Source organism: Vipera berus (assembly GCF_964194415.1).
Source record: "Vipera berus genome assembly, chromosome: 1".
In the NCBI taxonomy this organism is placed as follows: Eukaryota; Metazoa; Chordata; class Lepidosauria; order Squamata; family Viperidae; genus Vipera; species Vipera berus.
In genome coordinates this window covers 28,490,023-28,509,326 of record NC_138202.1, presented here as the reverse complement: position 1 = coordinate 28,509,326, position 19,304 = coordinate 28,490,023, and the positions used below count along the sequence as shown (strand labels likewise).

The 19,304-nt window shown below is 41.2% G+C and overlaps 1 protein-coding gene across 3 annotated transcripts in view; it reads right to left on the bottom strand.

The window, feature by feature from the left end:
- The window catches only part of MNAT1 (MNAT1 component of CDK activating kinase), a 153,909-nt gene that overhangs the window by 84,783 nt on the left and 49,822 nt on the right, over positions 1-19,304 (bottom strand). For all 3 annotated transcript variants that reach the window (XM_081344000.1, XM_081344002.1, XM_081344001.1), the window contains exons 2-5: positions 15,742-15,894; positions 14,738-14,811; positions 10,248-10,351; positions 9,476-9,616 (exon numbers count right to left, since the gene is read on the bottom strand). In XM_081344000.1, coding sequence (XP_081200126.1) covers positions 9,476-9,616; positions 10,248-10,351; positions 14,738-14,811; positions 15,742-15,894 — 472 coding nt within the window. The remainder of the gene's footprint in view (positions 1-9,475; positions 9,617-10,247; positions 10,352-14,737; positions 14,812-15,741; positions 15,895-19,304) is intronic.

The following is a 19,304-nucleotide window of genomic DNA, read 5'->3' as shown; positions in this document are numbered from 1 at the left end:
AAAAGACTGCTTACTGAAGATTTAATAAGTAGACGTAGCATTTCTATTCTTTTTTGAGCATGACTTTGATACACCCCACCTGAGGTATTTGCGATAAATATTGTTAATAACCCCTTCATGGATTACTGCCTTGTCGTGGCGAAGGGGCTTGCGTAATTCAATGAAGCTATGAGCTATGCCGTGCAGGGCCACCCAAGACGGAAAGGTCATAGCAGAGAGTTCTGACAAAACGTGATCCACTGGAGAAGGAAATGGCAAACCACTCCAGTATCTTTGCCATGAAAACCCTATGGACAGTACCAAAAGGCAAAACGATATGACGCTGGAAGATGAGCCCCTCAGGTTGGAAGGCGTCCAATATGCTACTGGGGAAGAGCAGAGGGCTAGTACTAGTAGCGCCAGAAAGAATGAAGCAACTGGGCCAAAGCCGAAAGGACGCTCAGCTGTGGATATGTCTGGTGGTGAAAGGAAAGTCCGATGCTGTAAAGATTTTTTCTCCATAGGAACCTGGAATGTAAGATCCATGAATCAAGGAAAGCTGGACGTGGTCAAACAAGAGATGACAAGACTAAACATTGACATCTTAGGTATTAGCGAACTAAAATGGACAGGAATGGGTGAATTTAATTCAGATGACCATCAGGTATACTACTGCGGGTAAGAATCCCTCAGAAGAAATGGAGTAGCCTTCATAGTCAATAAAAAAATAGGAAAAGCAATACTGGGATACAATACCCAAAATGACAGAATGATTTCAGTTCGAATCCAAGGCAAACCATTCAATATCACAGTAGTCCAAGTCTATGCCCCAACCACTGGTGCTGAAGAGGATGAAATTGACCGGTTCTATGAAGCCCTACAGCACCTTATAGAACTAACACCCAAAAATGATGTCCTTATCATCATGGGGGATTGGAATGCTAAAGTAGGAAGCCAAAAGATAACTGGAATAACAGGCAAGTTTGGCCTTGGAATACAAAATGAAGCAGGGCACAGGCTGATAGAATTTTGTCAAGAGAATACGATGGTCATAGCAAACACTCTTTTCCAACAACCCAAGAGACGGCTTTACACATGGACATCACCAGACGGTCAACACAGAAATCAGATTGACTATATGCTCTGCAGCCAAAGATGGAGAAGCTCTATACAGTCAGTAAAAACAAGACCAGGAGCTGACTGTGGCTCAGACCATGAGCTTCTTGTTGCAAAGTTTAGGCTTAAATTAAAGAAAGTAGGGAAAAGCGCTAGGCCAGTCAGGTATGAATTAAATCATATCCCTGTTGAATATACAGTAGAGGTGACAAATAGATTTAAGGAATTAGATCTGATAGACAGAGTGCCTGAAGAACTATGGACAGAGGTTCGCAACATTGTACAACAGGTAGCAACCAAAACCATCCCAAAGAAAAAGAAATGCAAGAAAGCAAAATGGCTGTCTGAGGAAGCTTTGCAAATAGCTGAGGAAAGGAGGGAAGCGAAAGGCAAGGGAGAAAAAGAAAGATATGCCCAATTAAATGCAGAATTCCAAAGAATAGCTAGAAGAGATAAGAATGCCTTCTTAAATGAACAATGCAAAGAAATAGAAGAAAACAATAGAATAGGGAGGACCAGAGATCTTTTCAAGAAAATTGGAGAGATGAAAGGAACGTTTCATGCAAAAATGGGCATGATAAAGGACCAAAATGGCAGGGACCTAACAGAGGCAGAAGAGATTAAGAAGAGGTGGCAAAATTACACAGAAGAACTATACAAGAATGAGCTTAACGTCCCTGATAATCACAATGAGGTGGTCACTGACCTCGAGCCAGACATCCTAGAATGTGAAGTAAAGTGGGCCTTAGAAAAGCTGAGCAACAACAAAGCTAGTGGAGGTGACAGTATTCCAGCTGAGCTATTCAAAATCTTAAAAGACGATGCAGTAAAAGTACTACACTCAATTTGCCAGCAAATTTGGAAAACTCAACAGTGGCCACAGGATTGGAAAAGATCAGTTTACATTCCAATTCCAAAGAAAGGCAGTGCCAAAGAATGTTCAAACTATCGCACCATTGCACTCATTTCTCATGCTAGTAAAATTATGCTTAAAATTCTACAAGCTAGACTCCAGCAGTATGTGGATCGAGAACTACCAGAAGTACAGGCAGGATTTCGAAGAGGCAGAGGAACTAGAGATCAAATTGCTAACATACGCTGGATCATGGAGAAAGCTAGAGAGTTCCAGAAAAACATCTACTTCTGCTTCATTGACTATGCTAAAGCCTTTGATTGTGTGGATCATAACAAACTCTGGCAAGTCCTTAAAGAGATGGGCATACCAGACCATCTTATTTGTCTCTTGAGAAATCTATATGCGGGCCAAGAAGCAACAGTGAGAACTGGACACGGAACCACTGATTGGTTCAAAATTGGGAAAGGAGTCCGGCAAGGCTGTATACTGTCGCCTTGCCTATTTAACTTATATGCAGAGCACATCATGAGAAAGGCAGGGCTAGATGAATCAAAAGTTGGAATTAAGATTGCCGGAAGAAACATCAACAACCTAAGATATGCAGATGATACCACTCTAATGGCAGAAAGTGAAGAAGAACTAAAGAGCCTCTTGTTGCGGGTAAAGAAGGAGAGTGCAAAACTTGGGTTGAAACTAAACATTAAGAAAACCAAGATCATGGCATCTGGCCCTCTCAATTCCTGGCAAATAGATGGGGAAGAAATGGAGGTAGTGACAGATTTTATTTTCCTGGGCTCCAAGATCACCGCAGATGGGGACTGTAGCCAAGAAATTAAAAGACGCTTGCTCCTTGGGAGGAGAGCCATGGCAAATCTAGACAGCACACTAAAAAGCAGAGACATCACCCTGTCAACAAAAGTGCGTATAGTCAAGGCTATGGTCTTCCCAGTTGCAATGTATGGTAGTGAAAGCTGGACCATAAGAAAAGCTGAGCGCCAAAGAATTGAAGCCTTTGAACTATGGTGCTGGAGAAGACTCCTGCGAGTCCCTTGGACTGCAAGGCGATCAAACCGGTCAGTCCTAGAGGAGATCAACCCTGACTGCTCTTTAGAAGGCCAGATCCTTAAGCTAAAACTCAAATACTTTGGCCACCTAATGAGAAGGAAGGACTCACTGGAGAAGAGCCTAATGCTGGGAAAGATTGAGGGCAAGAGAAGAAGGGGACGACAGAGGATGAGGTGGCTGGATGGAGTCACTGAAGCAGTAGGCGTGAGCCTAGATGGACTCCAGAAGATGGTAGAGGACAGGAAGGCCTGGAGGAACATTGTCCATAGGGTCGTGATGGGTCGGACACGACTTCGCAACTAACAACAACAAATTGTTAATAAATGACTCAGTCAGTCATTTCACTGAGTGAAGGGTACTTCCCTGCCGCCCTGAAAGAGGCGGTAGTAAGGCCCCTCAAGAAACCTGCATTGGATCCAACTATTTTAAACAACTTTTGTCCTGTCTCCAACCTTCGCTTTCTTGCGAAAGTCGTTGAGAGCGTGGTGGCACGGCAACTCCCTTTGGTCCTGGAGGAAACTGAGTATCTGGATCCGTACCAATCGGGTTTCAGGCCTGGATATAGCACGGAGACGGCATTGGTCGCGCTGGTGAATGATCTCTGGCGGGCCCGAGATAGGGGTTACTCCTCTATCCTGGTCTTATTAGATCTCTCAGCGGCTTTTGATACCATCGACCATGGTATCTTGCTGCGTCGTCTTGAGGGGTTGGGAGTGGGAGGCACCGTTCTACGATGGTTCTCCTCCTACCTCTCGGGCCGTTCACAGATGGTGTTGGCAGGAGGGCAGAGGTCAACCCCAAGGCCCCTTAGTTGTGGGGTGCCTCAGGGATCGGTGCTCTCGCCCCTCCTGTTCAACATCTATATGAAGCCGCTGGGTGAAATCATTGTGGTTTTGGGGTGAGGTATCACCAATATGCGGATGATACCCAGTTGTTCATCTCCACCCCAAACCAACCCAGTGATGCCCTCGATGTGATGTCCTGTTGCCTGGAAGCGGTACAGATTTGGATGGGAAAGAACAGGCTCCGGCTCAACCCGGCCAAAACTGAGTGGCTCTACGTACCGACATCTCATTTAGTACAAGAGGTTCCATCTTTGATTATAGGAGGAGAGATATTACCTCCCGTTGATAGAGCACGCAACCTGGGCGTCCTCCTGGATTCACGACTCAGTTTTGAAGATCATATTGGAGTCGTGGCTAGGGGGGCATTTGCCCAGATTCGCCTGGTACACCAGTTGCGCCCCTTTCTAGACCGAGATGCCCTACGTACAGTCACCCACGCACTCGTTACCTCCCGTATAGACTACTGTAATGCTCTCTACATGGGGCTGCCCTTGAAGACCACCCGGAGGCTTCAACTGGTGCAGAGTGCAGCTGCACGGGTAGTGATGGGAGCACCCCGATACTCCCATATTACACCCCTCCTGCGTGAGCTGCATTGGCTACCGGTTGCCCTCCAAGTGAGATTTAAGGTCCTGGTTCTTACCTTTAAAGCCCTACATGGCTTAGGCCCAGGATACTTGCAGGACCATCTGCTGCCGGGAACGAATTCCCATCGCCCAGTACGTTCACACAGAGAAGGCCTCCTCAGGGTACCGTCGGCTAGACAATGTCGGCTTGCGACCCCCAGGGGAAGAGCCTTCTCTGTGGGAGCGCCAGCCCTGTGGAAGCAGCTCCCCCCTGAGCTTCGGATGGCCCAAGATCTCCAGTCCTTTCGCCGCGGCCTCAAAACACTCCTTTTCCACCTGGCTGACCTAGACTGACAGGGATTTTAATTATATTTACAATTCTAACTTTATTCTTTAATTTACTTTAATTTATTTCAAATTTTATTTTTTAATTTACTATACAGAGACCTTTATGTTTTGTTGTTGTTAGCCGCCCTGAGTCCCTCAGGAGATAGGGTGGGATATAAATCCCATTAATAAATAAATAAATAAATAAATTTCATTAAAACAAAGCCATTGGCTGGTTTCACCAAAAGATGTTTAAACAAACCTATTAAGAATATGAGAGCTACATTTGCACATGTGCAAAGATGGGGAAATGGTTGAAGAATTTTTAAAGTGCACAATTGCTGGTAGAAACTTAGTGGGTAGTATATCATTTGTTGTGAGGAATTAATGTGAAAAAAATAAATAAATTACTGTGACTAAGAGTATGCTTATATGGAAATGAAAATACATTAAAAGAAACATAAAATATGGTAAATGCAGTAGGAATCAAGACCTCAGACCATGATGAAATGCACCTTAGAATACTGAAAGATGACTAAACATTGTCAGGTCCTTTGTTATTTAACGTTGAAGAGACCTATGGAATTGGGGAGGTGCCAAAGGACGAGAAAAGAACAAATGAGGCCCCTCCTTTTCAAGAAAGGGGAAAATAGAGAATCCCACCGAGCCTAACATCAGTACCTAAAAAGGTGTTACAGCCAGTAATAAAGTAGGTCATTTGAAACCATCATGAAGATAATGCTATGATTTCTAAGAGTCAGCAGGATTTTGCAAAAAAATAAGTCATATTAAATAAAGCTCAATGTCACCTTTAACAAAGTAAATATTTTGGTGGATTAGAGTTATGCTGTGGATAATCAGCTAAATTTCAGCAAACTTTAGACAAGGTTCTACATAATATTCTCATTGACAAGTTGTTAAAATATGATTTAGATGATACAACACTAAAGAGACAGTGGTTAACTGACTAATTATGAGAATCAGGATTAATGGTTCTACATCAAGCTAGTAATTAGCGATCTATCTTGGAACCATATTATTCAACATTTTATTAGTAACCTGGATAATGGAATTGATACCTGCTTATCAAATTTGCAGATAACACAAAATTGGGAGGTTTGCCCAACTCCATTTTGTGATGTTTTAAATGTTATTGCATGACATCTTGAGTCACTGATGTTTATGTAATTACTCTAAAAATTTGAGTCCCAGGTACATTTATCTGTAAAAGAGGCATACTGGCACACTGATCTCTGGGACAGAAAGTTTTATTAAGCACTAAGCTTTCGTTAGCCACCGCTAACATTGTCAAAGTGTAAGCTAACATTGGGAAGACTTTTATAGTGCTTTAAGTGTTGGTAATTTGGCCAATGTGCACGTAAATAGGTCCGTCAGTCTGCCGCTCACATTTGATTGGATGTATTGATCTCAGTTCGGTTGTGCTGGCCGGCATCCGCCATGCTCCTGCCACTCTGCCTCCTGCCACTTGCCCCGCTGGCCGAACATGCCTGTCATATAGCGTCAGACCATCTGATGTTGCCACATGGTCACCCACTGTCACAGTCCAATGCGCTGTCAACGCTTCGTGTGTTTGCTCCAGCTGGTGGCTTCTCAGCCATGCTCGCTGCGTCAATCGCACCAGTTTGCTGTCTCATCCTCGATCTCGTGGTAGGTCTGGTCCGTTCTCCCATCTCCTCAATCATCATGGCTTCCAGCTGTACCAGCATATCAGTTGATGTGGAATCAGGATGTCTTGCCTTTTTACCCTGAGTGATTACACGGGCGGAGGGTGGTTCTCAATTTACACCTTCTGACCCCTTGCGCGATTGCTCGTGATGTTTTAGCTCTTGATATGCTGGTAACAGATCAACATGCCAGTTGATCTGGAATGCTGGTCAGACAGCCAGGCTTCCTTTAGCAGGCGACCACCCTTTGCTGAATCCTGGGCGATGACCTCAGCCCCTACAAAGTTAAACAAGTGGTTGTTTAACTTGGGACCAATGTTCATTTTGCCTGACTGCCAACTCATGTTTGTGAATCCTTGTCTGCAGGTATTTTGCAGTTTCCCCGAAATAGTTGCTTGTACAGTCATTGCAACTAATCTGGTAAACCATAGATGACATTTCTCCTTTAGGCAAGGATTCTTTGGAGTGCATTACCCTTGTTCGCAGGGTCTGGCTGGGTTTGTGTGCCACCTTGATGCCATGAGCCGATAATATCCGCGCGGCTGTCTCAGATACTCCATTAACATATGGGAGTGTTGCCCAAATGGCAGTTGTGGATCCATCATCCATTGGTCACAACTCATGGCGCCAGCAGCAATGTTGAATAAAATCTGTCGAATATCTGTTCTGTATATATACCTGGTAGAGATGTGTTCGTTCCTTAGATTTCACTGCTATCGTGCTGCAGTGGGTGTCAATTCTTTTAAACAATGTCCTGATGCAGCTGATTTTGTGCACAGTAGGATGGTTGCTGTCATTATGCAAAATATGGTCGGTGTTCGTGGCTTTCCAATACACACTTGTAGAAAAACCACCATTGGGCTCACGGCTGATGAAAACGTCTAGAAATGCCAGCACATTGTTGGTCTCTTCTTCTATTGTGAACTGGATGTCTGGACAGATCGAATTAAGTGTTTTCTAGCCAATGATAAAAAGTATCCCATGTTCTAAAATAAACTGAGTCTTCTTTTTCTTTCATTTTCAATGTCAATTGATTGTAAGATCTATACAGCAATGGAACAGACTACCTAAGAAGATTATGACTTCTTTCTCTAGAGAATTTTAAAAGGAGGTTGGACAGCCATCTCTGGACCATGACTTAATGAGTTTTTCTATATATTGCAGACTAGTAGGTCAAACCCTAGGTCAGTGATGGCGAACCTTTTAGAGACCGAGTGCCCACAAACCGCCCTGCCCCCGCCCTGCCCCTGCTCTGCCTGCCCACTCCCGCCCTCAACCTGCCTGCCCTCAGGGCCATCCACGGACCACCGCAGATCGCCCAGGTGGCCCTGCAGCGCCATGGTGGCCACGCCCTCCGCCCACGCCCCGCAGCATCATCTGCTGCCCAGCTACCATGTGCTTGGCTGTGCTGCTCCACGCAGGCCGCACCCAGGGTGACTCTCCTCCAGGGGGGCTGCTGGTGAGGAGGAGGCTGTGGGGGGAGGCGGGGTTGGGGCAATGGCATGCGTGCCCACAGAGAGGGCGCCGAGTGCCGCCTCTGGCACTCGTGCCATAAGTTCGCCACCACTGCCCTAGGTAGTTGCAGATTGCACAGTGCAAATGAACAATCCCCATCTATTACAATTATACTTTTCCCCCTTTTGTATTGCTAGTTACTAAACATTTCTTGGAATGCTTAGCCTCAATTCAAAATGATTTTTGTGTATCTAGCTCTCCTACAAAAGCTAATGGAATTTACTAGTGACTTGATGATTTCAGCAGATAATGTGGAGTGAGCATTTGATAGAGATAGAAAACATCATGAGGCTAGTCAATGGTAAGTTTTGCTAAATGTTACCTCAAAAAAAGGACTGCTATTTTCCTCAGCCCTCATACATTCAGTTTATTTTCACTCTATTTTCTCTTATTTTGCAAGCAAAAATTCAAAATCATTTGTTGTTTTTGAATATTTGAGATTTTAGATGTTGGAATAGCCCATTTTTCTTTGCTTTTTTACATTCTTTCAAGTTGAAGCTCATTTGGAAATATTTTATATAAAGAAGAACTGAAGAGGGGTGGGAAATGAGATTTAGAAGAAATATATCCTTCATTTAGTTATTTTAAACTGTTAAAAAAATCCCCCACAGCTTAAAAAAATATACTATGGGATAAAGGCTGGGCCGAGCCAGCGTGCAATTTCCCTTTCCTTACTTCAACAGGCTTGCTTAAGTTAAAGAGAAGCATTTCCCCTTCTAGCTTTGAAACTGTTATTTATAAAAATTCAGCTCCAGATACAACATGTCCATCAGCTTTGAAGCCAAACAACTCCAACATCTTGTCCTCCTCCTCCTCCTCCTCCTCCTCCCTGCCCTAGCTAACAAAAGAAGCAATCAGCAAACCACTTGGCTCTCCTCAGTGTATTTTTTCCATGCTAACTGGCTGGTGAGTAGTCTTTCCAAGGATGCTTCTCTGCTGCCAGGTTACCTACCAACTCTGCCAATTTTGAGATAAAGGTGATAGCTTCAGCTTCCTTAATAGTTTTTGTAGATGTAGTTGGCTCCTGCCTTACTCTCCCACCTTTCAATTTAGGTTTAAAATATATCCATAATCCCGTGTGTGTGTGTGTGTGTGTGTGTGTGTGTGTGTGTGTGTGTGTAATGAACTGACAACTAATTACGAAGAGAGAGAAAAGAGAAAGGGCAGAAAAACCAGTTCTCAGCAGAAATCCAATATTTTACTCCAGCTCATTCGACCAGTATAGAGTAAAAATGCTAGTATTCAAATCCCTATATAGTCTCATTTTTTGTTAAGCTGTTAATCTATTCCATAGGACTGTCTAAGAAATAAAGATTACAGATGTTTCTTGAATTTCATAAGAGCTCCAATGATTGCAAAAAGTAAAAGAAGAATGAAGGAAACCTCTGAGTTAATCCTTTAGTATTATTCTTTGGTGGCAGGAAAAAAGGAATAAACCATACAAAAGAGAAATATAATCAGTCCGTTTCAGAACTCAGTAATATGTAGTTGCTTATTAAACCTGTCTCTTTCATTACTTACCAACTTATCCAGAAGTTCCTGTTTATTCTTCCTCTTCAACATCTGTTGCATTTGTTCCTCCTTTTGTATAAGAAGCCGCCTCTGTTCATTCTCCTGCCTTTCAACCTCCAGTGCCTCTTCCAGCTCCTCTTGTTCTCGAGACTAAGCAGAACCATAATAATTAATACTTCTGAGCTGAAACTTGTTAAGGGTACAAGACTAGGGCAACAGAAAACCTGAAAAAAGCAGCTAGTATCTACGCTTAGGAAAAGTCAACTATGGACATCAAGAATATTATAAAGTTTCTTGTATCTTGACACAGATGGGAGCTGATATCATCCTTTCTCATAACAGAAGTCATCTCATGAGTGTCCTTTTCAGACTAACAAGATAAATATACCGAGATCCTATTTCCTTAAGAAATAGGCTAAATCCCATTCAAATCTAACAATAGAAACATGTCCCAATGATCTGCACCTCCCTTATTTGTTCAATTAAAGATTAGATTATATCCATGTTTCAAGAATTCTAAGCAAAGCTGGAAACGAAATATACCAAAAACCAAGTATGTTTTTCCTTATATGTCATGGATAGTTCAGTCTACTCTATTTTCCCTGTAGGTTCGTTAAAATGACAATGCAGATATCTATATCTATATATTCAAGTCACCAGATAAAGGATCTCAAAAAATGGATGAGCGGATGGAACAGATGCTTTTAAATATTTTGCTATTAATTCCTTTATTTCAATTAATTCAGAAAAAAATGACGCAAACAAACCCTACAAAACTTACCAATTTAATCTTATTTTTATGAATAACTTCTTTGTTTTCTTTCTGGTATATTTCCATTTTCTTTCTTGTGCTTTCTACATCAACATTGTTGGTGAGGTTGAATACTGGATCAATTTTGATTAAAAAAATAATGGAGAAGGGAAGGGGAGGGAAGAGAAGGAGAGAGAAGGGGAGGGGAGGATCAGTAAACATTAAAAGCTCTGCCTTTGTTCCAAAAATAGTATTTCCCAAAATATTCCTATTTTTAAAATAATAGTTACTATTAGAAATTTTGGAATATGTTTCTTCTAAAAATTAGTGGTGAGATTATCTATATTCACATACTTTTATTTCAATTTTGTTTTATCCTAAGTTGTTCCATAATTCCATCAAGCAACAGCCTACTTATTACAGTTACTGCTGAAAAGTCACAGGATTATTCTAAGGGTGAAAAATGCAAAATTCAAGCATTATGATGTGTTAATTCAACTGTACAGGAAGAGAAGCAAGTCTCTAGAAATGCAATGAATTCTTCAACAATGCTGAAGTCAGTTTAGATTTGATTGTATTTTCCCCCCATTATGCTTCTTATAAAATACCACATTACTAATTTTTGGCTCAACCATACTTGGAATCCTGGGTACAGTTCTAGACACTGCTCAATTCCTATAACAATATTGGGAAGCTAGAAAGGATGCAGAAAATAGTTGAGGTATACTACAGGCTGGGGTCAGAATAAGGCAGCCACTTCTGATTGTCAAAGTTTAGGGGGGGAAAGCCAGCAAATTGTTAATGTTCTGTGAAAAGGTGTTTGTTTCATTTTGGATTTTTGCATAAGTATGGCACTGAATGATATTAGAACTTCATGTGAGTTCTACCAATATGTAAAATGGAATGAACAGATAAAATAAAGTTTACTCTATTTTGTTATTTCATAAACAAAATAATCCAACATGTGAAAAATATAGAAATGCAATTGTCCACTAGATTCTGTAATGGGTTGTATCGCCTTTAATCACAATAACCACCTTCCCCATGTGGTTCTAGTTCATTCTGTCATGAAAACTCACCAGGTATAACTTTGGCCTAAATAATTTCTTTCACAAAACTAAGATTATTTTTGTGGAAAGGAATAAAATAAAATTGTGCTACTCTTAGATACACGCAGATAACCAAATAAAAATACTGCTAATACCCATAATAACTTCCTATAATCTTGATCAATATTGTGTTTTGCTTATGAGTTACCTAGGAATGGAAAAATAAGGCACAAAATAGAATGTATGAGTGAATGAATGAATGAATGCTATCATTTAACCTTTTATCAGGGAACAGCATCTATGGGATGTCCTCAGTGGTAATTAACATAACTAGCTTTGGACACCCATGTGACACCTTCTCGCAGTTTAGCACCTCCAGTTAAGCTAGGACTGCAATTCCCAGAATGCCCATTTGTCAAGCTGGGACAGGATATAATGCAATGGACCATGAAGACCCATTTGTTACTCTATTTCAGGAAGCAAATTTCTCAGGTTGGCATTAGTACAGATGACTGTTATGTAGACAACTTAGAAAAGTCTTTCTTATGTAATCACACTGAAGCACAACATACATTTCCAAATAAACCTGTCTTAGGCCTTCACAATTATGAAGAAGCAAGAAAAAAGGAGATAGACAAATGTAATTTTGTTCATCTCTCTTTCGTTCTTTTACATGTTGGCCTGCCTTTAAGATGTTAAGATACAGCACAATGCAAATTGTTTTTAATACCACTTTCATATCTTTAAAAAACCTAAAAATCAAAAAATTCCCATTTAACTTGTAAGGCTGTGTGGTGTGAGGTGGGTATGTATGCATGCATTCAAAAACACACACACAATCACTAATCAAATTTGTAGTGCTGGGGTGGGGGGGGAAAACCCAGTTCAGCTGCAGCACAAATCTCCAGCCACAGAGCTGGGGGGTGCTCAGGCCCAGCTACCTCACTCTGTGCTACCTCACCAGAAGAGGGAGCTGCTAGCCTTTTGTTCAAGCTCTTTGGCAGAAATGGCCAGAAAGAACCATTGCTTGTCACCCATCAAGACTGGATGACAAAAAGAATCATTGGACTTCATCTCACTGTATAAGGTTTCCCAGGTCTGAATTGGCTCTTCAGAATTTGAGCAACTTAATTTTGATCAAAATACTTGCTTCTTGCAAATTGGCGTGTTAGCTCACCCTCCTTGCCTGATCACACCTGGTATCAGCTTTGCTTCACCTGTGTCAGCTCTCTTGTCCAATAATGATCAGTCAATGCTCATTTGTTTGTTTGTTGTTTGTTTGTTTTATTCAACTTATATGCCACCCATCTAGCCTGGCGATGACTCTAGGAAGCTTACAATCATTAGGTAAAGGTAAAGGTAAAGATTCCCCCACACATGCGTGCTAGTCATATCCGACTCTAGGGGCCAGTGCTCATCTCCGTTTCAAAGCCGAAGAGCCAGCGCTTGTCCGAGGACATCTCCGTGGTCATGTGGCCGGCATGACTAGACGCCAAAAGCGCACGGAACGCTGTTACCTTCCCACCGTAGTGGTCCCTATTTTTCTACTTGCATTTTTACATGCTTTCGAACTGCTAGGTTGGCAGAAGCTGGGACAAGTAACAGGCGCTCACTCTGTTACGCGGCACTCGGGATTCGACCCGCCAAACTGCCGACCTTCTGACTGACAAGCTCAGTGTCCTAACCCACTGAGCCACCACGTCCCTTTACAATCATTAAGAACCAATAAAAATATTAAAAATTTAAAAAATAACATTAAAGTAATGGTAGGGAAGAGAAGGAAGAGAGTACGATGCATATGGGAGGGGGAAGTGAAGGGGGTCTTATCATTCCCTTAACCACCTCCAGAACGACGTATCCCCATTGGGGTCCCAGACCAGTTGGCAGAGCCAAGTCTTCAGGCCCTTTCGGAAGGCCAAAAGGGTGGGCGCAGATTTCATCTCAAAGGACATAATGTTCCAAAGGGCAGGAGCCACATCTGAAAAGGCTCTTCCCCTGGGCCCCGCCAGCTGGAATTCCCTGGCCGATGAAGTCTCCAGCCCCTTCTACCAATGTAACTCATCCATCTAACCTGGTAACCTGGACCCATGCTATGAAGGGCCTTAAAGATGACAACCAACACCCTGAATTGGAATCGGAAGCAAACTGGCAACCAGTGCAACTCGTGGAACAGCAGTGTAACATGGGCTACCTTAGGGGCTCCAAGAAGTGTTTTTCACAGTTAAATTCTGTGCCGGCTGCAGCATCTGAATATTTTTCAAGGGTAGCCTCGTGTAGAGCACATTGCAGTAGTCCAAGCAAGACATGACCAGGGCTTGAGTGACTGAGCACAGAAACTTATTACAACTTGATTATTTTTTTGAATACAATAAGAAACAGGACTATTGAAAGTAAAATAAATAACAGTGGCACTGCAAGTCACCAACCGTGTCAAATAATTTGTACTCACATTAATTTGCTTACTATTACCCAATTTTGTCTTCTGTTTATGATATAGTCAAGAGCAGGGGCAGAAACAAAAAAATGTAAAACCAAGAGCAAACTTTAATGCCCAGATAGCAAAGCAAGAGCTAATAGATCCAGGGGACTTCTTAAAGGGAAAGGTTTGGGGGAACTCAGCCCCAAAGGTCAGGCATATCTCGCCACCTATACTCAGATAAATGCTGTGCAGGGTAAGGAGAGGAGGATTCGATTGAAATATGCACACTAAAAGCTCACTGGAGTATAGCCATAAATAGAGGGAAGGCATTAAATATTAACAAGACCTCAAAGAGCACATACATCTCTCCCCTATTAACATGCCTTGGTCTCCAATGCAAGAAAGATCCTATTTCCCACCCAATCTGTTAGGTCAACATTCCCCAATGAGAATGTTGTGTTACAACTGCCAACAAAATGGGACAGCCCCCAAGCTATAGCATCTGTAGACCTGAAATTCAACAAAGAAGGAGGGGAAAAAAAGAGATTTCATCTTGCTCTTTAACTTCTGTCCTTCTGCATTAGCCCCATAAATACATTGCCAAAATGTATGTAGGGTCAAATGTCTCAAGTCCTCCCAGCTACTGTACTTGAAGCAGCAAGAGGATTACAGGGGGGCCATATGGCTACTGTCATGGTGAATAAAGGCAAATGGAAGCCAAGATTAAGAACTGAATGCTCCTCCTTCCCCTTTTTCTTTGGTGGGAGTTTTTCTTTTGCAGTCCCAGCAATAACCTACAAAGCATTTTTATAACCACATCTGCTGTATGTGTTTCCCACCATACCACAACCCATCCTTACTATGACTACTAAAAACATTTATTACTCAGATGCATCCCTCCAATTGAAGGGCTCTTGATTAAAAATCCAAGGAGAAAGTAATTAGCCAATCAGCAAGTGCTCCAATAAATATCAGTGAAGAGAGGCTCAGCTTTAACATTCAATGAAGATAAAAGCATGCAGAGCATCAAATATGCACACATTAGAACTTACCAATTTCTTCCACTTCTTCCAGGAAATCATTGTATTCTGCTAAGCTGGGGAAGTCATCCTCTCTTTTATTGTATCTTTGCCAAGAGACACACACACAAAAAATAGGATTATATCTGAGCATTCAAAAATATAAACTTCTGACATTCTTTCTTCATCCTTTCTGAAAAGCCAAGCACTCAGACTTTATCTAAACTGATCTTTTCTGAACCTTAAGTGAGTCAGCAGCTAATAAAAATGCTTCCCCAAAGCCAACAGAACAGAGCAATGACAAATGGATAAAAGGGATCTAAAGAGCTAAGAAAATTATAATCTCAAGTTTGTTATTTCATTTAAAGGTCTAGAACAAGATCATATAAGCCTGACGCCAGGTAATGTCTCATATTTTAAAATGATTATGGTAAGTTTTATAGCTAAAGAGCAATAACGAAAAAAGTAAAAATACCATCCTTACTAGTTTTTATGCTCAGCAACGTGGCTGTTTTTAGTTAATTCCACATAATAGCAATAGGACTTAGACTTATTATACCGCTGCATAGTACTTTGCAGCTCTAAGCAGTTTACAGAGTCAGCGTATTGTCCCCAATAATCTGGGTCCTCATTTACCAACCTCAGAAGGATGTAAGGCTGAGTCAACCTTAAGCCGATGAGAATCGAACTGCTGGCAGTCAGCAGAATTAGCTTGTATTCAGGTTAACAACCAACATTAAAACTCCCAACACATCAGAACTAAGAGAAAGAATTGAAGTTTCCTGCCTGAAATATTGTCATATGGAATGTTATTTATGCACAAATCAGGTGTCTTTGTTTCTGTGCATTGCTCTGCCCTATTTTGTATTGAAAAACCCAAAGAAAATTACCAAAAAACAGAAAAAAATACTTTCCTGAGCAAGAATATTTTGCAAATATTTTAAACAAACCCTTTTCACAAACATGGCTAAAATGAATTTGAAAACACAAACAAAAAAAGAAGTGGCTTCTCTTAATTGGGGCTTTCTGATACTTACATTTTCAGCACCTTCTTACGGATTTCCACCTCCTTGTCAACAGCTGGATCCTCAAAGAGTTGTACCCTGAAGTTGTTCTTCCGCAAAGGGGTATCACACTCTTGACAATTCCCAGCTCCCCGAACAAACAGCAGCTCCACGCAGCTTTCACAACTGAAAGAGAAAAATCACTGGATGCTAAAAAAATAAATAAGTGATAAAACAGACAGGTGGTCCAGTAGGTAGCTTCATATTCATGTTTCCTTTTTATTTTCAAAGGGAAGGAAGGGGTGGGGAGATAAATCTATGCATGAAAAAAAGAGTAACATATTACAGATGTGAAAGATTCCAGAAAAACAATAATCCAATTACTTGGCATAAGCAGTGGCTTAAGCATTCATGACAAAAAGATGAAATCAATATGGCTGATGGAAGGCTCTCTCCCCTTCTCAAGAACCAGCAAAGAGAAAAATCTTCAAAAAGTGCTTTTTACCATCTCCAAACTGAGATAGTGAGCCAAAGAAAGGGAAATGTAGAAGATGGTCAATTCTACAGTATTGTAAGCAGAGATGGTTAAAAAATTTATTTCATTCTCACTGTTAAGCAAGTCAACCCAATTTATACTTCCAAGAGTATTCTCATTCCAGTTTTTATCTTTCTCCAAACACTGCGGTATATTCTTGATCTAAGCTAAATAAAAACAACAAAATATGTACTCAAGAGTACAATGGGAATAAAAATGTGTATTTTGCCAGAAGAAAATTGATTGTTCCCACTGACACAAATTGTAGTTTTCATGTTTCACTTCAAAAGAATTTGAGACATAGTGCTGTTGTTTTATCAAAATAGGTGCATTAACCCCTACTAGAGATTTAATATGTTCCTTGTTTCTTTGGGGTTTTTTAAGCAAACATGTGCCTTCATATTTCAGCAGTACAAGGTCAGTATCTTTGGAAGTCACACACAGTAAAATAGTAGGGGCTGCCAGACGTCCATAAATTTATCTATTCCTGATATAGAGGAAGAAATTGAACCTGTATAAAATTTTGCAACGTAAACTGCTATTTCCTTTCCGTTTTGCTCCTTGCTTCGAAACCAGGTTTTTTTATTGCAGGTTCCCCAACAGTCAATATTCTGGGATCATTCTGAGTATTATAGCAGGGCTTTTCAACCAGTGGTATGGGTACCACCTGTGGTACATTGGCACCTGGCAAGTGGTACGCAACCATCCTAGAAAAGTGGTAGCGGGGGAGGGGAATAAGCTGAACCGGTGGCAGCACCGCACAAGCCTGAGCGAGAGATGGCTGGAGCTGCAGGGCTGTCAGGGCTCAGCGGAAGCGCCAGGATCAGTGCCTGGCTCCAGCTGAGCCCAGAAGAAGCGCCGATCAGCTGGAATGTTGCAGCATCTCCAGGGTCTTGTGATTTACATTCAAATGCTTGGCAACTGATTCATATTTATGACGGTCACAGTGTCCCAGGGTCATGTGAAGTGACCAACACCTGCTGCAAGCACCCAGCGGACGGGGGAAGGGGGGGATAAAAACCAGACACCCCACCCCCGCTGCCAATCCTCAACAGAAATGCTCACAACAATGAAAACCTCGGACAGGAGGAAGAGCGCCGCCGGGCAGGCAGGCAAGTGTCTTGCTCAGCTGTGGCTTGGGGGGCACTTTTTTCAGTGCCATTGTAACTTCAAACAGTCACTAAGTGAACTGTTGTAAGTCAAGGACTACCTGTACTTCATCACTTTTTTCCATTTTGGGGGGGGGGGGTCATCAAGTTTTTGACACCTTGCTAGGCAACTGGTGGTTACTCGGATGTTGCCATATCCTAAAAGTGGTACAATGGGTGAAAAGGTTGAAAAGCCCTGTATTATAGTATGATCATCTTAAGATTTATTTTACTTCGCGAATCTTGAGGATTACTAATATCTCCCTCGCAACTGAGGAGATGAAGAGCACAGTTTTACCTGGGGGAAGCATTTCAGACAGTGAAAGCTGAAGTGACAGTGAAAGAGCTACCACACAAGGTCCCTCTCCCAGAAGGAGAGGTTGTTCTGTCTTCTGGGTAGTATGTTAAATGGCTTTTTTTTTTTTGGTAAAAGCCAGTAAAAGATAGGGAACGTTCCTCACCTCTGGTCTATAAAATGAAGGCATGCACAACAACAGCTAGTTTTAGAAGGTCACAAGAGAGCTAGTTAGACTAGATTTCAGGAGGAAGCAAAACGTTTGAAATATGTTATTACAAATACTCAAATCATTACTGACTAAATCATCATCATCTACTTATTTTGGCCTAGGGAAATGGGAAGGAAAATTGATCCATGAATATCAACGTACAGAACTTCCAACAAATTACAGAAACCAATTTGTATACATTATGCATTATACAAAAAGCTAAATATTGGTAATAAGATGGGAGGGGAGGATAGTATGATACAGGACAACAAGGGTCGAAAAGCTAAAACAACGAAAGCTCAACAACTCATAGGCTCTAGTCTTCAGGCCAGCTACTCCAGCCTGGTGTCCTCCAAATGCTGCATGCTTGGTTGGAATGGCAGGCAGCATAAAATCATCTTGCCAAGTTCAGAATGAGCATAAGTGCATGCTCACAATTTCTTATACATATAATTTTTAGGAGGAAAAAGAATCAAAGTTAGGACAAATGCTTGTTCTAAACATGCATATCATCCAAATGGCCAATTGGATATGGCAAATTAAAGCCACTTTAACATCAACTTTGTTATGTTAAAGACCAATAATACTTACGTCTATACAGAAAAATACACCAATATCTGAAGATAAATGCAGCCAGATAGATCTAAGTAACACATCAACAAAATAGTTTTAAATAAAAAATAGAAATGTAAATTGAGCAACATCCTACCTTCCCCCAAAAGGGTATGTAAAATCTAAACAAAAATAAGGTCCCAAATGAATGTTAACATCTCTTTCCCATTTAAGCTAATGAGATAGGCTCTTCTCTTTAAAGGAAAAAATTGGATCCAGTTATTTCAATTAAAGGCTATGCAAGAAAAAGAAACAATCTGGAGTTGCTCAGTAAAACTAATTGGATGTACAATATATCCAAATTTTTAAAAAGAGAGATAATATGTTCTGGTTTATGAAATTTACCACCACAAGAAGATCATAGCAGAAGAAAAGACAATGGGATACAACTCTCCTAAGAGTTAACTATCAGCACTGAGATCAATAATAGTAGAAGGCTGAATATCACTGGCCTCCAAGAAAGAGGGTTAAGAATAAGATTTGGTTTGGTAAGATCCAGCAGTGCTTCTTTTATATTGAGAAGGTTTTTTGAATACTGTTTTTCTCCAGACCTGGTAACCTCATGGATACATCAGCATTACTTTTTGGGGGAATAATATAGAACTGTTTTATCATTGTCTTCTGATATTTTCCACTAAAAACAGTATTAGAATAAGTAATTTTGAAAATTGACTGATAAACCAAATTATTCTACTTGCATTGTGAATTTCAGAACATGATGCAATGAGTTGCAATAAAAAACTGGTTTGACATTGAACCACAGTTACCCATACCCGACTGTTATTTATGTATAGC